At 36.6% G+C, this 20,128-nt stretch overlaps 1 protein-coding gene across 1 annotated transcript; it reads left to right on the top strand.

The window, feature by feature from the left end:
• The first annotated feature begins 801 nt into the window (after window positions 1-801).
• On the top strand, window positions 802-18,883 carry slc2a3a (solute carrier family 2 member 3a). Its single transcript, XM_039652226.2, has 11 exons — window positions 802-1,134; window positions 2,066-2,186; window positions 5,634-5,732; window positions 6,212-6,372; window positions 9,158-9,398; window positions 9,709-9,871; window positions 13,034-13,221; window positions 14,934-15,038; window positions 15,127-15,225; window positions 15,342-15,545; window positions 16,896-18,883. The coding sequence occupies exons 2-11, from the start codon at window positions 2,172-2,174 to the stop codon at window positions 17,241-17,243; spliced, it is 1,623 nt and encodes a 540-aa protein (XP_039508160.2). The 5' UTR covers window positions 802-1,134; window positions 2,066-2,171; the 3' UTR covers window positions 17,244-18,883.
• The last annotated feature ends 1,245 nt before the right edge of the window (window positions 18,884-20,128 follow it).

Raw genomic sequence — 20,128 nt, 5'->3', positions numbered from 1 at the left:
TTGAATAGTTGGGTAAACAGTGGAAAGGTTCAAAAACCAACCGATACTTAAACATACAGAATGTGTATTTACCTACAAACTTAATTAACTTAAAAAAAAAAATATCCTAAAATAAAATAAAAAAATTAAATAAAGAAAGTATCCTCCCTTAAACAAAGTATTATTACAAGCCCTCTCTGTCCTTATATAGGGTGATTTCAGGTAAAATGGGCCATTTAAGGCTGGGGGTCCCAGCCCCTCTGGAATTAAAAAAACAAAAAGTATGACAACAAGCCCTGTCTCTCCTTATATCACTTTTATTATTATTATTATTATGTCAAGTGGATTTAAGTCAGTAAATAGTTTAGACATATAAATGACGTTTATAAAGTGATGCAATCTTGCAGTTTGTATAAATCATCCAGACCAGCCTTGTGACTCCTGCAGTAAAATTTGGGCTGTTGTACTGCAGAATTTGATACCGCTATGACTCACGTGCCTTTTTGAGGCCTGAATAAACAGTGGGATGTGCCCACTGCTGTTTTCTACGGATATTCATAGATTAATAAAGAAGACCGTTGAAGAAAAGGTAGTTAGTATATAGTTAGTATATAAGTTAGTGTAAATAAAAATTAGCCTAGTATATCCTTCCTTTATTTTTTTACTCTACAAATGAATGTCAGTCAGTCGAAGCCTCGTCCCTGCATCATTTGGAGCTTGTGGTACCCGGCGCTGCATCCATTTGGTAGCACCCATCAGCTGATGCTCTATCAAGGTCACCCGCGCAGAGCATCATGGGTGGTGGGTATCGGATGCGCTAATAGTCCCACCCCACGAGCTCAATTCGCATCCTAGCCAACCTTGCCGAATAAGGTCTTCCCGCATCACGAGGCTCTATGACGGAACTGTCACAAGTCGTGATGCGGAATACGCGTCATGGATAAATAAAGGGGTGTGGACGTGGTTTTACGTGCTCAACCGCCGGTATTTCGTCAAATAGAAACGTGCGGTTGGTCGTGTAGCCTACTTGCTACGTGTGACGAATAAAAGAATACATCACTGACAGTGCGGTATTTTCACTTGACTTCAGTCAGTGTCAGTGGGTCACCGGGATACGTGCACACAAACGGGTGGTCACGACGCACGAGAAACACGGTAAGGCATCCTCGATTGATTATTATATACATTTATGTTTAAATATGTGAATTACCATAGTAGCATGATGCTGGTTATTGACATTCTACTGTCTTATTTGGTTAACTGTAAATTGATTGACTGACATGACATCGTATTTATTAAAGAGTAGATGATAACATGTAAGCTAGTGAATTGTAAAATATAACAATGCACAGCGGATCAATATGAGACATAGCCTATTGATAAAATTGGTCGTTTACAAAATAAATAATATATATTAAGTTAAACGAAATAGATTTAACTTACTGCGAATATTAGGCTACGAAATGTTACGCTTGTAAAATAATGTTTTTAAAAAAAAAAAAAAAAAACAGGGCTGAGGTTATAAGAACATGACCAAAAAGTGAAGTCAGCAATGTGCAGGAGCACCTGTTGAACAGTGTAGCAACTAGATATTTATTAAACTAGATTATTTATTTTGCGTTTTTGCAAGGATGGCTTGCGGGGTCATCACGATTTCGGGGGAAGGGTCAATAAAGAATAGGCTATTATCTTCTTCTTTTAAATGCAAGTAGGCTATATTTTTACACACAAAACGGGTTTCAGACATTCATTTTATCACATAAGTGTATAAGTTTGGTTAAAGTAGGCTATATGGCTACACAAAGCCTAAGCGAGCGCTTGTTGTTTATTCGGGATAGAATATTAGCAAACACATAACTGTCGTTATACATTTTAATATTCCATAAGCTTATATGTCTCTACAACTTTTATGTTTTGTTTAAAATATATGTAGGATAGCATCATATGTAAAAGATGCTGCTGTATGTAAAAGATGTTGCGCGAGATGATGCAACATGTCTGAAAAAGTCGTTGTATATTTCTCACACTGCTTGAAGGACGCACATTTACAAAAGTTGTAACGTTACAATTTTTGCGTTTTTTACAGGCAAAATAGTCACAAACAGCATCGTATTTCGGGTACAAGAAGATTGTGTGCCAAACCTCACGTCCACGCGGAATTCATCAATCTTGGACGTTTCCACTCTGGCACGATGGAGGGGGAGAAGGTTAGTACTGCGATAGTTGTAATACAACTCTACGTGTATTCAAACATGACATTAATGCATTTTACTTGTATATAATGGTATACAAACTCAACATAATGTGAGTCATACTGTAGCTAGCATCCGAGGAATCATTTTATGTGTAGCCTGCTTGAAATGACTTTTGTGCATGTGTCTACCATAGGGCCTATGCTTTGCTTGACTTTGATGAACTATTTTTGATAAATGCGAATAGCTCATGTGATCTTTGTTTCAGCATTGAATGTATGTCAAAAGATAATCAATGTGATCAATGTTATGCATAATCCCAGTATGTTGTCAGTGTTTGCTGGGCGGTCTCGTTGAAAGGAATGTCAATGCAGCTGTAACAGGATGTTGCTATGGCAACGAGGGAGCGGTAGATATGCTAAGACCTATTTAGATGTAAATGTTTGGGAGAGACCAAGAGAGAAATGCAGAGTGGGTGATGATGAAGTTGTTTAAATTGGATGTTTATTTAAATCCTCTCAAAGTTCACAACGTCAGCAGATTAAATGATTCTGGAGTATGAGCAGATTAGATGTTTTTGATTCACAGCTGTCTACAGATGTTATGACTTTCAGGCTGTCTTGTAACATTTCCTTTCTCTCTTTAAAGGGATTGTTCACCAAAAAAATTCAATTCTTTCCATCATTTACTTACTCTCATGCCGTTCCAAATCTGTTAGACTTTCGTTCATCTTCGGGAACACAAATGAAGATTTTTTTTGATGAAATCTAACACTTATCTGTCTCCATTAAAGGGATAGTTCACCCAAAAATAAAAATTCTGTCAGTATTTACTCACCCTCATGTTGCTCCAACCCCGTAAGACCTTTGTTCATCTTCGGAACACAAATTAAGATATTTTTGATTAAATCTGAGAGCTGGATCACTCCTGCATACTAGTCCATGGGCTTCTTAAGGAATTGAAACTTGCCGGCCTCGAAAAGTTATTAAAAGACATCGTTAAAATAGTCCAAGTGACTACAGTGGCTCAATCTTAAATTTAAGTTCAAACAACGAAAACACTTTTTGTGCACAAAAAACAACAAAAATAACGATTTTATTTCAAATATTCATTTACTTCTCTCTCTGCATCGAATCAGGTTACTAGTTTAATAGTGTAACTAAGCTTCTGTTATTGTATGTCACACACATTACACACATGAGCAGTGTCGGCCAATAGTGAGCCTACGTGTGACGTAGCTCTACGCTATCACACTACATTAACTGAATAGAGGCACATAGAGAAAAATAGTTGAAATAAAGTCGTTTGTTTATAGTCCCATAAATATTTGATAAATATTAAGTCTGCTATTTAAAACACATAAAGAACCAATGTAGGAAAATAATTAGTATACGCAAACAGTGGGAAACTCTGTATTCGTACAGTGTGTGCATCTCAAAAAAAAAAATATATATATATATATATATATGATTTGAAGCTTGTGACATATAAACACGCACATCAACCCAATCACATGTTTAGCGTTCATGTAAACACTACGTTCAGATTCATCAATCGGAATTTAGTCCGAGTGAAACAAAAGTTGTGCATATAAACGTAGCCATTGGTTTCTTGCGGAAGCTCAAAGGTGCTGCGTAACACACAAGAATGAACCTCATTGGTTCTCGCATGTTAAATAAACATGCTTGAGCTTCCGTTTACCACAACTGATGTGCTAGTTGATGAATGTTTATATATGAATAAAAGCCCGAATTCAATTTGTTCCTCATATTCCTCATAAAGCAATTGTGTTCCTTTAGAAAATGTGGACTAAACCGCTCAATTCATTTGGATTATATTTACGATCTCTATGAACTTTTAAGCGTCAAAGTGGTAGTTGCGTAGCTGTCAATGGAGGGACAGAGAGCTCTCAGATTTCATCACAAAGATCTCCATCTGTGTTCCGAAGATGAACAAAAGGCTTACAGGTTTGGAATGACGTGAGGGTGAGTAATTAATGACAGAAATAAACTTTTTGGGTGTACTACTAACCCTTTAAAGGAGTCGTTAAGTAGCTGATTATTTACTCACCCCCATGTCATCCAAGATGTCCATGTCATTCTTTCTTCAGTCGAAAATAAATTAAGGTTTTTGATGAAAACATTCCAGGATTTTTCTCCACCTCCACCAAACGGTTCAAGTTCCAAAAGACAGTTTCAGTGCAAACTGTTCAAAGGGCTTTAAACGATTTCAGATGATGAATAAGGGTCTTATCAGAACAGAGCAAGGCAACCATTTGAGCTTATAAAACTTAAACTTTGTTATTATTTTTTTAAATTAGCGATCATTTCGCCTGATAAGACCCTTTTTCAGCGTCTGAAATCATTTAAAGCCCTTTGAACAGTTTGTAGTTTGCACTGAAACTGTCTTTTGGACCTTGAACCGTTTGGTTCCCATTGAAGTCCATTAAATAGAGAAAAATCCTGGAATGTTTTCATCAAAAACCTTAATTTCTTTTCGACTGAAGAAAGAATGACTTGGATATCTTGGATGACATGGGAGTGAGTAAATTATCAGCAAAAGTTTTTTTTTAAAATGTGAACTACTCCTTTAATACATTTCCAAATTGAGCGTTTGACTCAGAATGCACTTGTCAGATGACATTTGTTTTGAAACGTATTTCACTGAGTCATCGTGACTTGAGAGTATTTTTTATGAGAGGGGAGAGAGAGCGAATAATAGGGAGGGATAATAGGATCCGATTATAAGGAAATGACGCTATTGATCTACATTTTCAATCTAATTTCTTTCAGACAATTGCATCTAGCTGGTATTGCTTAGAAAAGGTCAAATGCTGTGTAAGAAAAGTCCTGCATCAAAGCATCGACCTGCAGCCTTATATCCTTGGGTATATCCTTACATCCAATGTATTTATTTATACAGGTTATGATAAAAAACTTTGAACTCCTTTTGATGTAGTCCAATTTCTGTCGGATTAAGGTCATTTGTGTCGAATGTCTGACCATCTCAGCATCACAAAGCCCTTCAAAATTCACGGTGTCAGCACTGCTGCCCTAGAAACCTGGAATGTGTATTTGCAGTATTGTCTTACAGCCGAAGGCAGGGCGTTTTAGGACATGGCTGATTTGTGAGCTCTTTTATTATGTTGTTTGCTGCTCCCTTGTTTACGTCCCCTTATTTACTACGTCAGTCAAAGCTGTGCGCAGTGTCTACTTTCTCTTTAAAGAAATCAGTCAAGCAAATGGTGAATAGCCAGTAAACTATGACTTTAAAGAAACACAATGCAAGAAAAAGCAAGATTAAAATGACGTTTTTTAATATCTTTAAAATGATCTGTAAATGTATGCATAATGTTATGTATTTATAGACATCATTTTGTGTGTTTTTTTAGGATATTTGTGTCAAAAAAAATATAGTAAAACTGAAATGATGATGAACTAACTGTCCTCTCTTGTTTTACAGAAGCAGGTAACATGCTACCTTATGTTTTCTTTGTCAACGGCTGTAATTGGCTCCCTGCAGTTTGGCTACAACACAGGAGTCATCAATGCACCAGAACAGGTTAGGGAGTGTGTGTATTTGTTTGTATAGTACCCATCAAATGTTCAAACACACCTACACAATCGTTTAAAAGTTTGGGGTCAGTAAGATTTCTTTTTAAATAAATTAATACTAATATTCAGCTTTCAATTTTAAGCACACAAAATTTCTACAGACACAGTAACGGTCATGATATGACATCACACTCTGCTGCGTCTTTTTAATAAGCATTAATTCAACGGAAATAGTAATACATTCAAAATGTAATAATACACAACCTACTTGACTTTACTGCAAACATATGGGTTCTTTTAATTCAGCCAAGAGGTCACATGAATTCTGCAAATTCGACAAGTAAGAGTTCACCGAAGCATTTCGCGTGAACTTGCGTTTCCAGTCCGACGTAAACGTTTCAATGGAAGTCAAAGCAACACCCCGTTTGAACAGTAGTGTACTTATTCTTTATTCGTTTTCGTTATTTTATTCGTATTTTCTCTTAGAAATTGCGGGAGTTCTTCAACGCCACATGGGTGGAGCGTTACGGGGAGCCCATCAAACCGGGCGTGTGCACCATTGTGTGGAGTTTTGCTGTGGCCATCTTTAGCGTGGGTGGAATGATGGGATCATTCAGTGTCGGTGTCATAGCCAACAAATTTGGAAGGTAAGTGGAAATTCATCTATAATGTGTGAAATGGCAAATGTTGAACAATTTCAATTTGGCGAGAACCTAATATATCTTTAAATCTAAAGAAAGAAATATAAACCATGTGACATCTTCAGTGTCAATACTCATATAGATTTACAATCACTGGTAAAGACACATTGAGGTCAGAGCCATGGCTTAGTGCTTAACAAATTTTTTCTAGTACACTGCACCATGACGCTAATGCTGGCAATGTGAATTTGAACCTGGCTTGTGACATTTCCCAGTCAACATTATCTCCATCATTTGTTTAATTTGAATCAATACATGTAGCAAATATGTACAGAGAAGTTTAGTGTAGCCATTTGTGTTGTTGTGCTGGGAATCCTGAGCCAGATAATACATCAGAGTATGTCAGAGTTACTCACAATGAGGGTTTAACTGGACCGCAAATGCTTTATAAATAATAAAGCAGTTTAACAAAATGAGGGCACTCAGAGTAGAAGAACTGACCTCTGTCTTCCTTGTCTGCTTATACGCTCTCCACATTGTCAGAACAGTCACATTCAAAGCAAGCATTCATGTGTGCTCAGTGGCCATTGTTCTATTTCTGCTTTCTTTCGTTGGCCTCCTCTGTCACCCTCCCTGGTTTTGCCTATTGTTTGGTTTTGTCAGGGATAACCGAGATGAAAAATATGCATTGTGGTAATAACAGTGTCTGAAACATGAAGAATTCACGCAACACAATAAACAGTAACTAATACTTATTAAGTATAATATACAATACAAAATTTTAAGTTCGGCATTCATACATCCAAAAGTTTAGGGTTTTAAGTAATATTTCAAATAAATGCTGTTCTTTTGAACTTTCTATTAAAGTGATAGTTCACTTTGAAATTAATTTTTGATATGTTTTAGCTTACCTCAAGGGCATCCAAGATGTAGGTGTCTTTGTTTCCACAGTATTTTCAATTTTGATATTTTTAGGTCAAACCGTTGTCTATCAGTCATATAATGGAGGTCTATGGTCACCACCTCAAAGAGCATGCACAGAGAAGTCCAAATTAAACATGATTTAATGACTCGTGAATGTAAGTACACATTGATGGCCTAAGACACGAAACGAACGGTTTGTGTGAGAAAATGAACAGTATTTATATCGTTTTTACCTCTTGTAACCACAGCCACGTCGCAAAGCTTTGCGAGATCCCGAAGCACAGATGATTCGAAACATTGATCCGAAGCGTGATTCAAAACATCCACGTCACGTGACTACGGCTAAATGAAGCTTCTGAGTGTTTCATCAAACCGAATCAGGGTTTGATTGACAGGTCGGTCGGGAAAGATCACACAATCACACAGTATAAAAGTCAACGTATTTTCACATCATGGGTTTTTGTGAGAGGAGTTTGGTTTTGAGATAGCCTATTTATGGTGATATAGTGACATTTATAGTGTGATTTGTTTAGTTATATTTAAGCTTCTATTAAAATTTACACATTGATTGAGAGACAGACAGAGTAGGATATATCAGAGTAGGATATACTGAGAGACAGACAGAGTATATATATATGTATATATATGAAGAGTTCAGATGCAAAAGCCTCTAAATGCCATTTGAAATTTTCTTCTTTAATGATGATTTTTATCAAACTTGTATATTTAAGTTCAGTGATTTCACTTAAATGGCAATGATAATTACCTATTAATTGTTATTTAAGTGAAATTACTGAACTTAAATATACAAGTTTGATAAAAATCATCATTAAAGAAGAAAATTTCAAATGGCATTTAGAGGCTTTTGCATCTGAACTCTTCATATATAGACAGATTAATATAAAGAAAGAAAGAAAGAAAGAAAGAAAGAAAGAAAGAAAGAAAGAAAGAAAGAAAGAAAGAAAGAAAGAAAGAAAGAAAGAAAGAAAGAAAGAAAGAAAGAAAGCGGAGCTGTGGAGGTTTTGAAAAAAAAAAAGCTGTTTTGAAAAAAAAAATCTATAAGAAAGTGAGAGACTGTAGCTTGATTTATATTATTAAAATTCATTTTTCATGAACAAAATAACATGCAATGTGAAGAGACTACAGGTTACAAGCTTCATATATTAGAAAAATACAATAATAAAAAATAACACATTTTTTAATGGCTCGTTGTAAAGGTTGTTCCAGATCAACACCTGCAAGTGACCACTAGGTGTCACCGTGGAGACGGGTGTCGGAATGATTCGAAGCCTCGAAACAATATGGCACATTTGCTTCACGAAGCCTCGATCTGCCCAAAACTACTGAAAGGAACACAAGGTTTCAATAGACAGAAAACAGAGGAACTAAAGAGACTAATAAACGGGACACACCTGAACTGAAACTCAAATCAAAACAGTAACCATGGAAACAAACAGGCAGGGGGCGGGGAAGGACAGAATTGAACTAATTGAGAGATTAACCAAACCCTGACAAGAACAGAAATCAAAACAAACTGACATCATGGAAATATAGTTATAATTATATATATCATTAGATTTTGGTCTGTTACAGTTTGACATGTTTTATTCTGTAATTTTGCACATTTATGTCAACTAAAAGTATGTAAAATGAAATATAATGAATGAATATGGCACAATGAATATTGTCAAAATCTAAAGTGCATATTCGTCCAAAAACAAACATTATGACTAAAAAGAGTGCAAGTCTTAACATTGTGTTCCTCTCTGTCTTTCTGTCATTTTTCTCATTTCCTGTATTTGCTGTTGAATTAGTGTTTCTAATTCAATTGAACTCCCTCCCTGTCTGGCTGTTTTTCTCTGTACAGACGTAAGGCGATGTTCCTCGTGAATATCTTGGCTCTGATTGGTGGGAGTCTCATGGGTCTGTGTACTCTCTGCTACTCCTATGAGATGGTAATTGCCGGTCGGCTGGTTATTGGGCTGTTCTGTGGCCTCTTTACTGGGCTCACTCCAATGTATATTGGGGAAGTGTCGCCCACTCCCCTCCGTGGGGCCTTCGGGACCCTGCATCAGCTTGGCGTTGTGGTGGGCATCTTAATTGCACAGGTAAAGCATTCTATGTCAGCAATTTCATTTGTTGATAAATTACATATTAGTGAGAAACTGGAAAAAAGTTTATTGATTTTGTGTGTCATGACCAGATGGTTTATAAAAAAATCATATAAATCATTTCAAGAGCCTTGTGGCCTCATTATATGTTTGTGCCACAACAAAACCTTGAGAAAATATTCAATCTAATTAGCAGCAATGCTTTTACATTACATCAACCTAGCGAGCCTAATTTATGCTATCATAACTTCAACTATCAACTGCTTGTAAATGTTTCAACTTTTCGTGTTGTGTATTTTTCATCTAGATCTTTGGGCTGGAGAGTCTGCTGGGTTCACAAAAGCTTTGGCCTTTACTTCTGTCCCTAACCGTGCTACCAGCCATCCTGCAGTGTATACTTCTGCCGTTCTGTCCAGAGAGCCCTCGCTTCCTGCTCATTAATCTCAATGAGGAAGAAAAAGCCCGCAAAGGTACGAGAGAGATCACAAATCGAGAGATCTCTTTATCTCCACTGAGCTGCAGCCATACTTATGTGAAAAACAGCAAAAAACATTGAAAATATCTCATCAAACAAGATATTTCCCAGTGGAAGTGACCGATAGGGCTTAAAATAGTTTTTATAACTGCATTCATTTCTTTGGGAGTAGTATTGTGCCAAATACACTTAACCTTATGTTCCCAATTAATGCTAATTATGTTCTGGTGACAAAATGAGCTAAAACATCTGCTTAAACAGAATCCCTTTATTAAATAACATATATAGCTCATCATTGACTGGAGAAGGATGAGAAAAAAAAAAAAGTTATAGTCACATTTACTACATGATTCATTTTACACCAGATGATTTTGCACATAAATGACTAATAGGTGCCAACTACTGTAGCACAGCTTTTGGAAATTATGTTTGGCAACCAATGGTAAATGGAGAGTCTTCAGGAATCTTTGTCTTTGCGAATATGTTTAGTTATGCTAGGTGGCGCAGAAATGACACACTATATCTTGTAGCCATTTTTTTTGTTTTTACCGTTTTTACCTACATTTTTTTGCTAGTATAACAAATGTGTATTTTCATTATGTTGTACAAACGTTATGTCATTTATCATTTCCCAAACATTGTAAAAACATTAACACACACCACCTAGCATTTTCTAGGACATTCAGTAATATGTTTACCAAAAAACATTTAACATGCAGACTATTAGAAAATAATTCACTTTTATGAATTCAAAATTCATGTTAGAAGAACTGACATTGCAATGTTTTGTTTCGGCAGTAGATACTGACATTATTTTTCAGAAACTTCATTGATGCAATTTGTTGTGAATCTAATGTTCTCACCTCATATTGTTATGAGTTAATTAGAGTAATAATAGTAATAATGGAATGTTTAATTAATTTTCTTTTAATTTAAATTTTAATAGAACTTTTAATTAATAATAGAACCAGTGCCATAGCCATTTATGATGTTGTTCAACTTTAAGAATAAATTACCCATAATGCTTAGAGTGAGAGTGGGCAGTGAAGAAAAGAGAAAAAATGTGACTTTTCAATCGCTGTGTCCGAAATCTCCACTCAAACCACTAGGGAGTGGAGCACTATATAGTGAGCTCACCAGCATAATAGAAACACCACTTTCAGACACTACTCGTTCGTCTCTGAGCTAAATAGATTTTTTAAAAATAAATACATTACATTATATTGAGCTTATTTCTCCAAATTTAAAAAAAACTAAAAGTCATTTCTGGCCGTTTCTAATATAATGCGCAACTCCACGCATGATTATAACTTATTTTTACGATCAGCGCAATGCATGATGGTATGTAGGGCTTGGGTTAGTGACCATCGTGCATTCTGGGATACATTGAGTGGACTATATAGGGTATAATAATCATCACTATACATTCGGACAGCGCTACAAAATGGCAAGCTCACTATATATATAGTCCACTATATAGTGAGTAGTGAGTGATTTCGGACACAGCTAATGCATCGCTGCATAATACTGCACAAAACTTCAGTAAACAGTTTATTATATTTTAATAAAAGTCATCAGTGGTCATTATTGCTTGCTTAGAAGAAAAAACACAACACATTATAGCGGACTCACTAAAGTAGCCTGGTAACAAGTGTTTTCTGGCAGTAAAAAATGAAGATACAGAAACAATCCCTGCATTGTGTTTTACTGTTCTTGAGCTTGAGCCTTTAAGAGTCCCTGATCTTGACAAGTGTCCAACAGCAGCTTTTGGCATCTTCTTTCACATTGATGATATAATGGTTGCCTTTCCCCCTTAAATCATCAAAAAAAGTAGCCTACTAACATATGATTCACTTTTAAAATGTCTATAACAGGTTAGAATTCAGATATTTGTTTTTTTTCTTGTCTATACCATACTATGCTACGGAAGCCCTGAACCGCAACCTAAAAAAAAAAAAAATCTGTAAAAAAAAAAAAAAAAATCTGAAAAAAAAAAAATCTAGCATTTCGAGATTTAAGTCGAAATGTTTCGAGATTAAAGTCGAAATGTTTCAAAATTAAAGTCGAAATGTTTCGAGATTAAAGTCGAAACATTGTGCATTCATAACAGTGCGCGTCCACTGGCTCAGAGCGCGCGCCTGTGTGTGTGTGAAGTCGAACTGCCATGGATAAACCCAAAATAGCTAGCTTTTTACTTTTATCTGGGCTTTCAACAAAATTCTACACACGTCACACGTGCTAGTGGCAGTGTTTCTGAGGTGTTTTCGTGCTCGTCTAGTCAACACTATCTGGGTCGAGAACACAACAGTAACTGTTCGGTCTCCCTCTTCACCGTAAATACGCTCTGGATACATTTTAAGTGCATCATTCTGTATCCAATCATTTGGCCGGATCCTGTGATTTCCTAAGATTTAATAACCACTTATGGTTGAGGAGAGATTCTCTGATATGATTGTAAAGCACTTTGACTGTAGGCATATATGAAAGCGCTATATAAATGCCCTATTCATTCATTCATTCATTCATAAAGCTGGATTTCTCCATCCAGTCTGAAAAGAGTTTTCCGTGTTGGTTTTCCTATAGGCTAAAGTCTATTCCGGCGCATTATATTTTATAACGATAAAGTAAGATAAGTAATTCAGATAAAAGTAAAAAGCTACTATTTTGTGTCCACTTCACACACACACGCGCGCGCTCTGAGCCAGTGGGCGCGGACTGTTATGAATGCACAATGTTTCGACTTTAATCTCGAAACATTTCGACTTTAATCTCGAAACATTCCGACTTTAATCTCAAAACATTCCGACTTTAATCTCAAAACATTCCGACTTTAATCTCGAAATGCTAGATTTTATTTTTTTTTTTTTACAGATTTTTTTTTTTTTAGGTTGCGGTTCAGGGCTTCCGTACTATGCAGTATGCATTAGAATTTATAATTGATTCAGCAAGGAAACATTTATAATGTTCTTTTGAACTAACGGGTTCATTGTTTCCAAAAAAATATTAAGCAGCACAACTGTTTTCAAAACTGATAATATGAAATGTTTCCTGGGCATCAAATCATCCTATAAGAATAATTTCTGTAGGATCACTGAACACTGGAATAAGGGCTGCTGAAAATTCAGCTTTACCAAACCTCCATTATGTTGTCCCCCAGCACTGGTGCGTCTCCGTGGTTATGAGGATGTTGGGAAGGACATGCAGGAGATGAAGGAAGAGAGTGCGAAGATGGCCATGGAGAAGAAGGTGACCATCCCAGAGCTCTTCCGCATTCCTGCTTACCGCCAGCCTCTGCTCATCGCTGTCATGCTGCAGCTGTCCCAGCAGCTCTCTGGCATTAATGCTGTGAGTGACATCATTTACTTCAATTCATTTGCATACTACCTACAATTTTGAATATAAAACAATGTACAGGATGTTAATATTGTTCATAATATGCATACTATGTGAACTGAGAAAATATTTGAATGTTTTAGTAGGATGTCCTCCTAAGTCACTCTGCAATATCCCAAAATGGAATGTTCTGGAATTTACATTATATTTCGAGTCTGACAAGTGATCTGGGATATAAACCATGATTTTCAACATCCACTTTAAAACTCATTATATGATTGGACTGACAAATGTCAAGTCAAGTCAAGTTACCTTTATTTCTATAGTGCTTTTTACAATACAAATTGTTTCATAGCAGCTTTACAGTTTACATAACAGAAAAATTATGTATTTTGGCTGTTGTTCAGCTGAAGTCAGTTCAGTGTTAATTCAGTTCTGTTGTAAACATCAACATTATTAAAGGGTTAGTTCACTCAAAAATGAAAATTCTGTCAGTATTTACTCACCCTCATGTTGTTCCAAACCTCTATGTGTTTATTTGTTCTGCTGAACACAAAGGAAGATATTTGGAAGAATGTTTTAAACAAACAGATCTCATTCCCCATTGACTACGATAGTAGGATCTATGGTAGTCAATGGGGAATGAGATCTATTTGATTAAAACATTCTTCCAAATATCTTCCTTTTTGTTCAGCAGAACAAATAAACACGTAGAGGTTTGGAACAACATGAGGGTGAGTAAATACTGACAGGATTTTCATTTTTGGGTGAACTAACCCTTTAAGTTAGTTCATTTCGTCAAAAGTGTCATCGTCCAGCTCAGTTCAGTTCTCATACAACAGCGTCAGTACAGTCAGATCAATAGTATTTTTGAATATTAAGTGTCCCCTACATAGCAAGCCAGAGGCGACAGTGTCAAGAATCCATAGACTGTAAAAAAAAAAAACATATGGTCTTAGTGTCCTTGACGTCACCCGTAGGTTTCTGAAGAGCGTTTTTTAAGCCTAAAGTGGGCGGAGCCAGCCGTCGCCATCTTAGCAGCGCGTCACCTCTCGTCACACGGATAAAATAAAATGGGCAAAGAGGCATGACGTGGGTGGAGCTGAGGTGCTAATGCTATATGCTACTGACCTCGGGCTAAAGTGACAGATGTTTAAAAAAGTAAAGCCAATAGTTAAAGTTCAATATTATAATAGTTAAAAGACGCTACTAAAAGTGAGACTCTGTATCGTGATGTATTATTATTTCCCTCCATTCCCTCCAAGTTGTTGCAAACCTGTATGAGTTTCTTTCTTCCGCTGAACACAAAGGAAGACATTTTGAAGAAGATTTGAAGCAATCAGTTGTTTAGAAAAAATAGAAAAAAAAAATACAATGGAAGTCAATGGTGTTTCAGTGGTGTTCTTCAAATATCTTCCTTTGTGTTCAGCAGAAGAAAGAAACTCGTACAGGTTTGCAAGGGTGAGTAAATGATGACAGAATTTTCATTTTTGGGTGACGTATCCCTTTAAGCGTGCAGGGCAACCACTCAGTAGAGCATTACAATAATCTAGCCTTGAGGTCATGAACATGCATTTGTCATTGAGAGCATATTTTTAAGATGGAAAAATGTGGCTTTCAAATGAGATATGTTTTAAATGTTTAAAATGCAACTGCGTTCTCATTTTACTGTCACTTTACATTCTTAAGTTAACCATTTTGCTTTTTTTCCCCATTTCTCCAAGGTATTTTATTACTCAACTGGTATTTTTGAGTCAGCCGGAGTGACTCAGCCCATTTACGCCACCATTGGAGCCGGAGTAGTAAACACTGTCTTTACTGTAGTATCTGTAAGTATTTAATCATTAAACTTAACGAGAAATCAATGTGTAAGTAAATGTGATGTGTTAATACTTTCATTTGATCCTTTTCTAAAAGCTATTCTTGGTGGAGAGAGCGGGACGGAGAACTTTGCACCTTATTGGTTTGGGTGGGATGGCCGTCAGTGCCTTGGCCATGACAATCGCTCTCTTATTGGTGGGTCCTTCTGTCTGTTTATTTTGCTACAGATTCATAACAGGTTCTGTTAATATCTGGCCATCATGGGAATGTTAATGTCATACGTATGTTTGCTTTCCTTTGTCCCTGAGTAGAAGGACAATGAGTCTCTACGCTACCTCAGCATTGCTGCAGTCTTTGGCTTTGTTGCCATGTTTGAGATGGGCCCTGGACCCATTCCCTGGTTCATAGTGGCTGAACTGTTCTCCCAGGGGCCACGTCCTGCTGCCATGGCTGTTGCAGGATGCTCCAACTGGACAGCCAACTTCCTTGTGGGAGTCAGCTTCCCTAAATTGGAGGTGAGTTTAATTTAGATTGCCTTTTAAAGGTGAAGTAAGCGATTTCTGGTAAACACTGTTGATATTTGAAATCACCAAAACAAACACGCCTCTACCCATATAAGGATCACACCCTTATCTTGATGCCTCCACCCCCTCATTCACGTACACAAAATGCAACACAGACAACAACCCAAGGGTAAATTGTCATAAATAAATGAAAGCAATCTGTGCTACTATGATAATTTAGGTCGAATGTCTAATTGTTATTTAGCTCCTCTTCACTTTTGAAAAAAACTTTTGTTGATGATTTACTCACCCCCAGGTCATCCAAGATGTCCTCGTCATTCTTTCTTCAGTCGAAAAGAAATTAAGGTTTTTGATGAAAACATTCTAGCATTTTTCTCCCTATAATGCACTTCAGTGGGAACCAAACGGTTCAAGGTCCAAAAGACACTTTCAGTACAAACTGCAAACTGTTCAAAGGGCTTTTAACGATTCCAGATGATGAATAAGGGTCTTATCAAGCGAAATGATTGCTCATTTAATAAATAAATAACAAAGTTTAAGTTTTATAAGCTCAAATGCTCGCCTTGCTCTGTTCTGTGACCCACGTTTGTGATTCTCCTCTTCGAACTCGTTCATCAAAATGAACGATTTTTTTTCGAGTCATTTGGTTCATTCAACGAACGAAACGGACGAATTGACTCGGAAAAAGATTCGTTCATTTTGATGAACGAGTTCGAACAGGAGAGTCACGAACGTGCATCGCAGTACAGAGCAAGGCGAGCATTTGAGCTCATAAAACTTTTTTTTTTTTTTAAATGAGCAATCGTTGCGCTTGATAAGACCCTTATTCACCGTTTGGAATCGTTTAAAGCCCTTTGAATAGTTTGCACTGAAACTGTCTTTTGGACCTTGAACCGTTTGGTTCCCATTGAAGTGCAATATATGGAGAAAAATGCTGGAATGTTTTCATTAATATACCTTAATTTCTTTTCGACTGAAGAAAGAATGACATGGACATCTTGGATGACATGGGGGTGAGTAAATTATCAGCAAAAGTTTTTTGAAAAGTGAACTACTCCTTTAAAATCAATTGCCGTTATGTTAACCATTTAAAACTGCTGTATTGTTTTTAAAGTAAAACTATGAATAATTTTGTATGGAAAAACAACTTTCCAATTAAACATTCATAGATTTGTTTCTATGAGCTTTATAACTTTAATCTAACCCATTATAATAAAGTTTTGAAATAATTTCCCTATTTTTATATATTTTTATCACATGACTACTGGGTTATTGTAATCTTATTTTGTGTTAAAATGTGTGCACAATATCAGAATTAACTTTTTTCTTTGTGAATTACAGGAGCTGTGTGGGCCATATGTCTTCATTATATTCATGATCTTGCTCATCTTCTTCTTCATCTTTACGTACTTCAAAGTTCCAGAGACCAAAGGGCGGACTTTCGATGAGATCGCCTGTGGTTTTAGTGGGTCTCCGCCTCCGGCTGCCACCTCTGTGGAGGAGCCAGGCAGACTCGCACTTCCAGCCTCTCCGGTCAAAGAGAAAGTCCCGTTAGTGGAAGCTTCCAAATCTTCCACAGAACATGGGCCCAGCTCATCTGAGACCGCAAAGGTGGAAGGGAAACCTAGCTCAGTGACCCAGCCACTGGTAGATTCTAATAAAGAGGAGAAAAATAATTCCACCATCTAAAAAATAGTGTAACTATAAAGCTAATTATGATTAAAGCCATGACATGTATCACTGAAGATAGAAATATAAATATAATATTAGAGGTTATTTACTGAAAAGAGATTATTTAGGGTAAATTGATGAAGAACAGAACCACACTGGAATGCCACAGATCACCTCCAAGGAAGGTAAATGAGAGCTCATAGCACATGAACTTATATTATTGTGTAGTTTGACAATTGATGGTTTGGTGCAATATTGATTCGCTTTAATGGTTTTATCCTTTTATTGCTAATTTATTCCTGTTTGTAAGTTTTTGTGTGCAGTTTTAATGTGAATTATCAAATAGGACAGTTTCCTATATTAAATCGAACTGAAAAAGGGAATTTTTACATAATTCACTCACCATTTTCTACTGTCAAACCTCAGTTTCTTGCTTTTAGAAAAACCAAAATGTTTTTTCTTTGGAATGATAGTCAGTTATCATCTTAATCTAAAGGTTTTTGCACTGACCATGTTCATTTTGTATGATGTATAATGTATATACAGATATATATATATATAAGTTTTCATTACTTCAAATCACTACTACGATTTATCCAAAACATCTATTTAATTAGAAGATTAATTAACAATATTTATATTTATAGGAAGTGCTTAGCTAGTAAAGCTTATGCCAAGAATAAAATCGCTAGTTTACTGCCAAAAATAATACATTCAAAGAAAAAAACTTATCAGATAAAAAAGTCACTCATCTAAAATCACAGTAAAGGTTGCATTGTATTGGACGCAAAAGGACTGACCAGTGTTCAATGAATTGTACCGTATATGCTGTATACGACATAACTAACCAGACATGTCCACATTTCAGATATCCGCGATAAAGATTTTTAGCAAATGATGTGATCAGGGAGGAAGTTTGCTATTGAATTTCCTGTGTTTTAGTGTACCAGTGTTACATATGTGCTGCACTGACTCACTTTGAGGTCCGACACTTTGTTTGAGTCCCTTTCCAAGAGAACATATACTATATTTATTTATACATTTATTTTTTGCTTTGTCAATAATTTATATCATGTAAGTCGAATTGATAGATGCTTAATGCAGCCATCGTCGCTTATGTGTTGCTATTTTGTCTAGATATCTTCAAGGTAAAAGTATTTATTAATAAGCACCTGTATTGTCCTGGGGTAATGTGAAGAACTGCTTTTCCCATTCCTATCTTGTGATCACGTATGTGTTGCACAGAGAGAAAAAAAGAAGTAAGAGAAAGACAACATTCCACAGTAGTGCACTGCGGTTGTATTGCACAATCCAGAGCAGCTTTACATTAAGCCAGCCCTCTTCTAACACTAAGACAACCATCTTAATAACTGTTAATCCCTTTCTCATACTGTACACTTACTTTGCATAATGTAAACAATAGGCATAGTTGCTGACTGTACAGAGTTAGAAGAGCATCACCCTGTAAATACCTATGTTTCTGTGTTGAATAGTGTAATTGATGTAATTGCAAGTCAAAAAGAGTGTCTGCTAAACAGAAAGGTTGATGTTTTGACATTTGTATATTTTATGGTGGCTTTTCCTGAATGTGTATCAAATTCATGAGCGCTACTGTGTACAGATGTTGTATTATTTTGTGAATAAATAGTGTAAATTACTTTGTTTGCCTGTTTCCGAAATACAGTTATAGGCCTACATCAGATTTACCAATGTGCATAAAACAGATGTCCATAATCAGTATATTTCTTTTGGACTGTGTATTTTCGAATAGTTCGAATGTTCACGGACCCCTACAAATCAGGTTAGCAAGGGGAGAAGTATATTCAAATTAGGCAGGTTCATTTGCATCCGTTTGCGACAGTACGACTAACCTATCATAATCAAAGGTGACCTTTGAAGCCAATCAGATCACTCTAATAATGCGTTGGGCGCCGCGTTGCATTCTGGGATGCGGTGGCCATGTTGACAGCTTCGCATGTCCAACGAGGAGAAGCAGCTGAGTTGGGAGAAAGAAAATTAAAAAAGATGTTAAAAATCCCTAAAAGGATACTGAATTTACCGGGATACGTTAAATAGGGAAACCAGGGAACGGCATGTGGATAAAACGGCACTTTTAACGGGATGGATCCATTCGAAATTTCCAAGGAGCACATCAGTACGTTACACTAACTTAATCCGGTGTGGTGAAAAGATGGGTCCGCCTGAAGAGATGAGTCTCACCTTGAAAAGCGCTAAACAAATAAACCTATTACTCGACGGCAACAAACTGCTTTTATCAAGTTATCACGAGAACATATTTAGATCAGGCATACTACTGCCATACTATGGGGTCCTAAGGTGGGACTCATCTCTTCAGGCGGACCCATCTCTTCACCACACCGGACAAAGGTAAACTGCGCTCCACCTAGCTGCTAGTTTAGTAAAAGTTATAGTGCTAACAACCATTCACACATGTAACATACTTTTAACTATGTTTCAAAAGTGTAGTTAGTAACGTTTGCTGTATTAAGCAAAACTTTTTTTATTTTCTTTATCCCAACTCTGCTGTTTCTCCTCGATCGTTCGACTTGCTAGTATGTTTACATTAGTGATGTGTCGTTCATGAACGATTCGTTCATTTTGAACGAATCTTTAATATGACTCGGGACTATCGAGTTGTCTCAGGGAGTGATTCGTTCATCTTGTGTTACCCGCGCATGCGCATTGCGCAACATATGGATTCTGAATCTGTACTGGAAACAGAAATGATTAGTTCATCTCTCGAGTCTCGAGTCCGAGTCTTTCGTTCTTCCTGTCAGTCCCATTGAGCCTATGCTGTCAGACCACCGGAAAGAGGAATGATTAGTTCATTTGAGTCTTCGGGTTTAAGTCCTTCGTTCTTTAGTCACGTGAATTGTCACCGT

This window comes from Pimephales promelas, chromosome 18 (genome assembly GCF_988280905.1).
Source record: "Pimephales promelas chromosome 18, fPimPro1.hap1.1, whole genome shotgun sequence".
Lineage (NCBI taxonomy): Eukaryota > Metazoa > Chordata > Actinopteri > Cypriniformes > Leuciscidae > Pimephales > Pimephales promelas.
The sequence above is the reverse complement of the archived record's forward strand: the minus strand, read 5'-3'. Positions and strand labels throughout refer to the sequence as shown.

Coding starts and splice junctions, on each gene's coding strand:
- slc2a3a (XM_039652226.2), top strand. Junction 9,399..9,708: donor TGGGCATCTTAATTGCACAG/GTAAAGCATTCT, acceptor TTTTTCATCTAG/ATCTTTGGGCTGGAGAGTCT. Junction 15,039..15,126: donor CTGTCTTTACTGTAGTATCT/GTAAGTATTTAA, acceptor CTTTTCTAAAAG/CTATTCTTGGTGGAGAGAGC.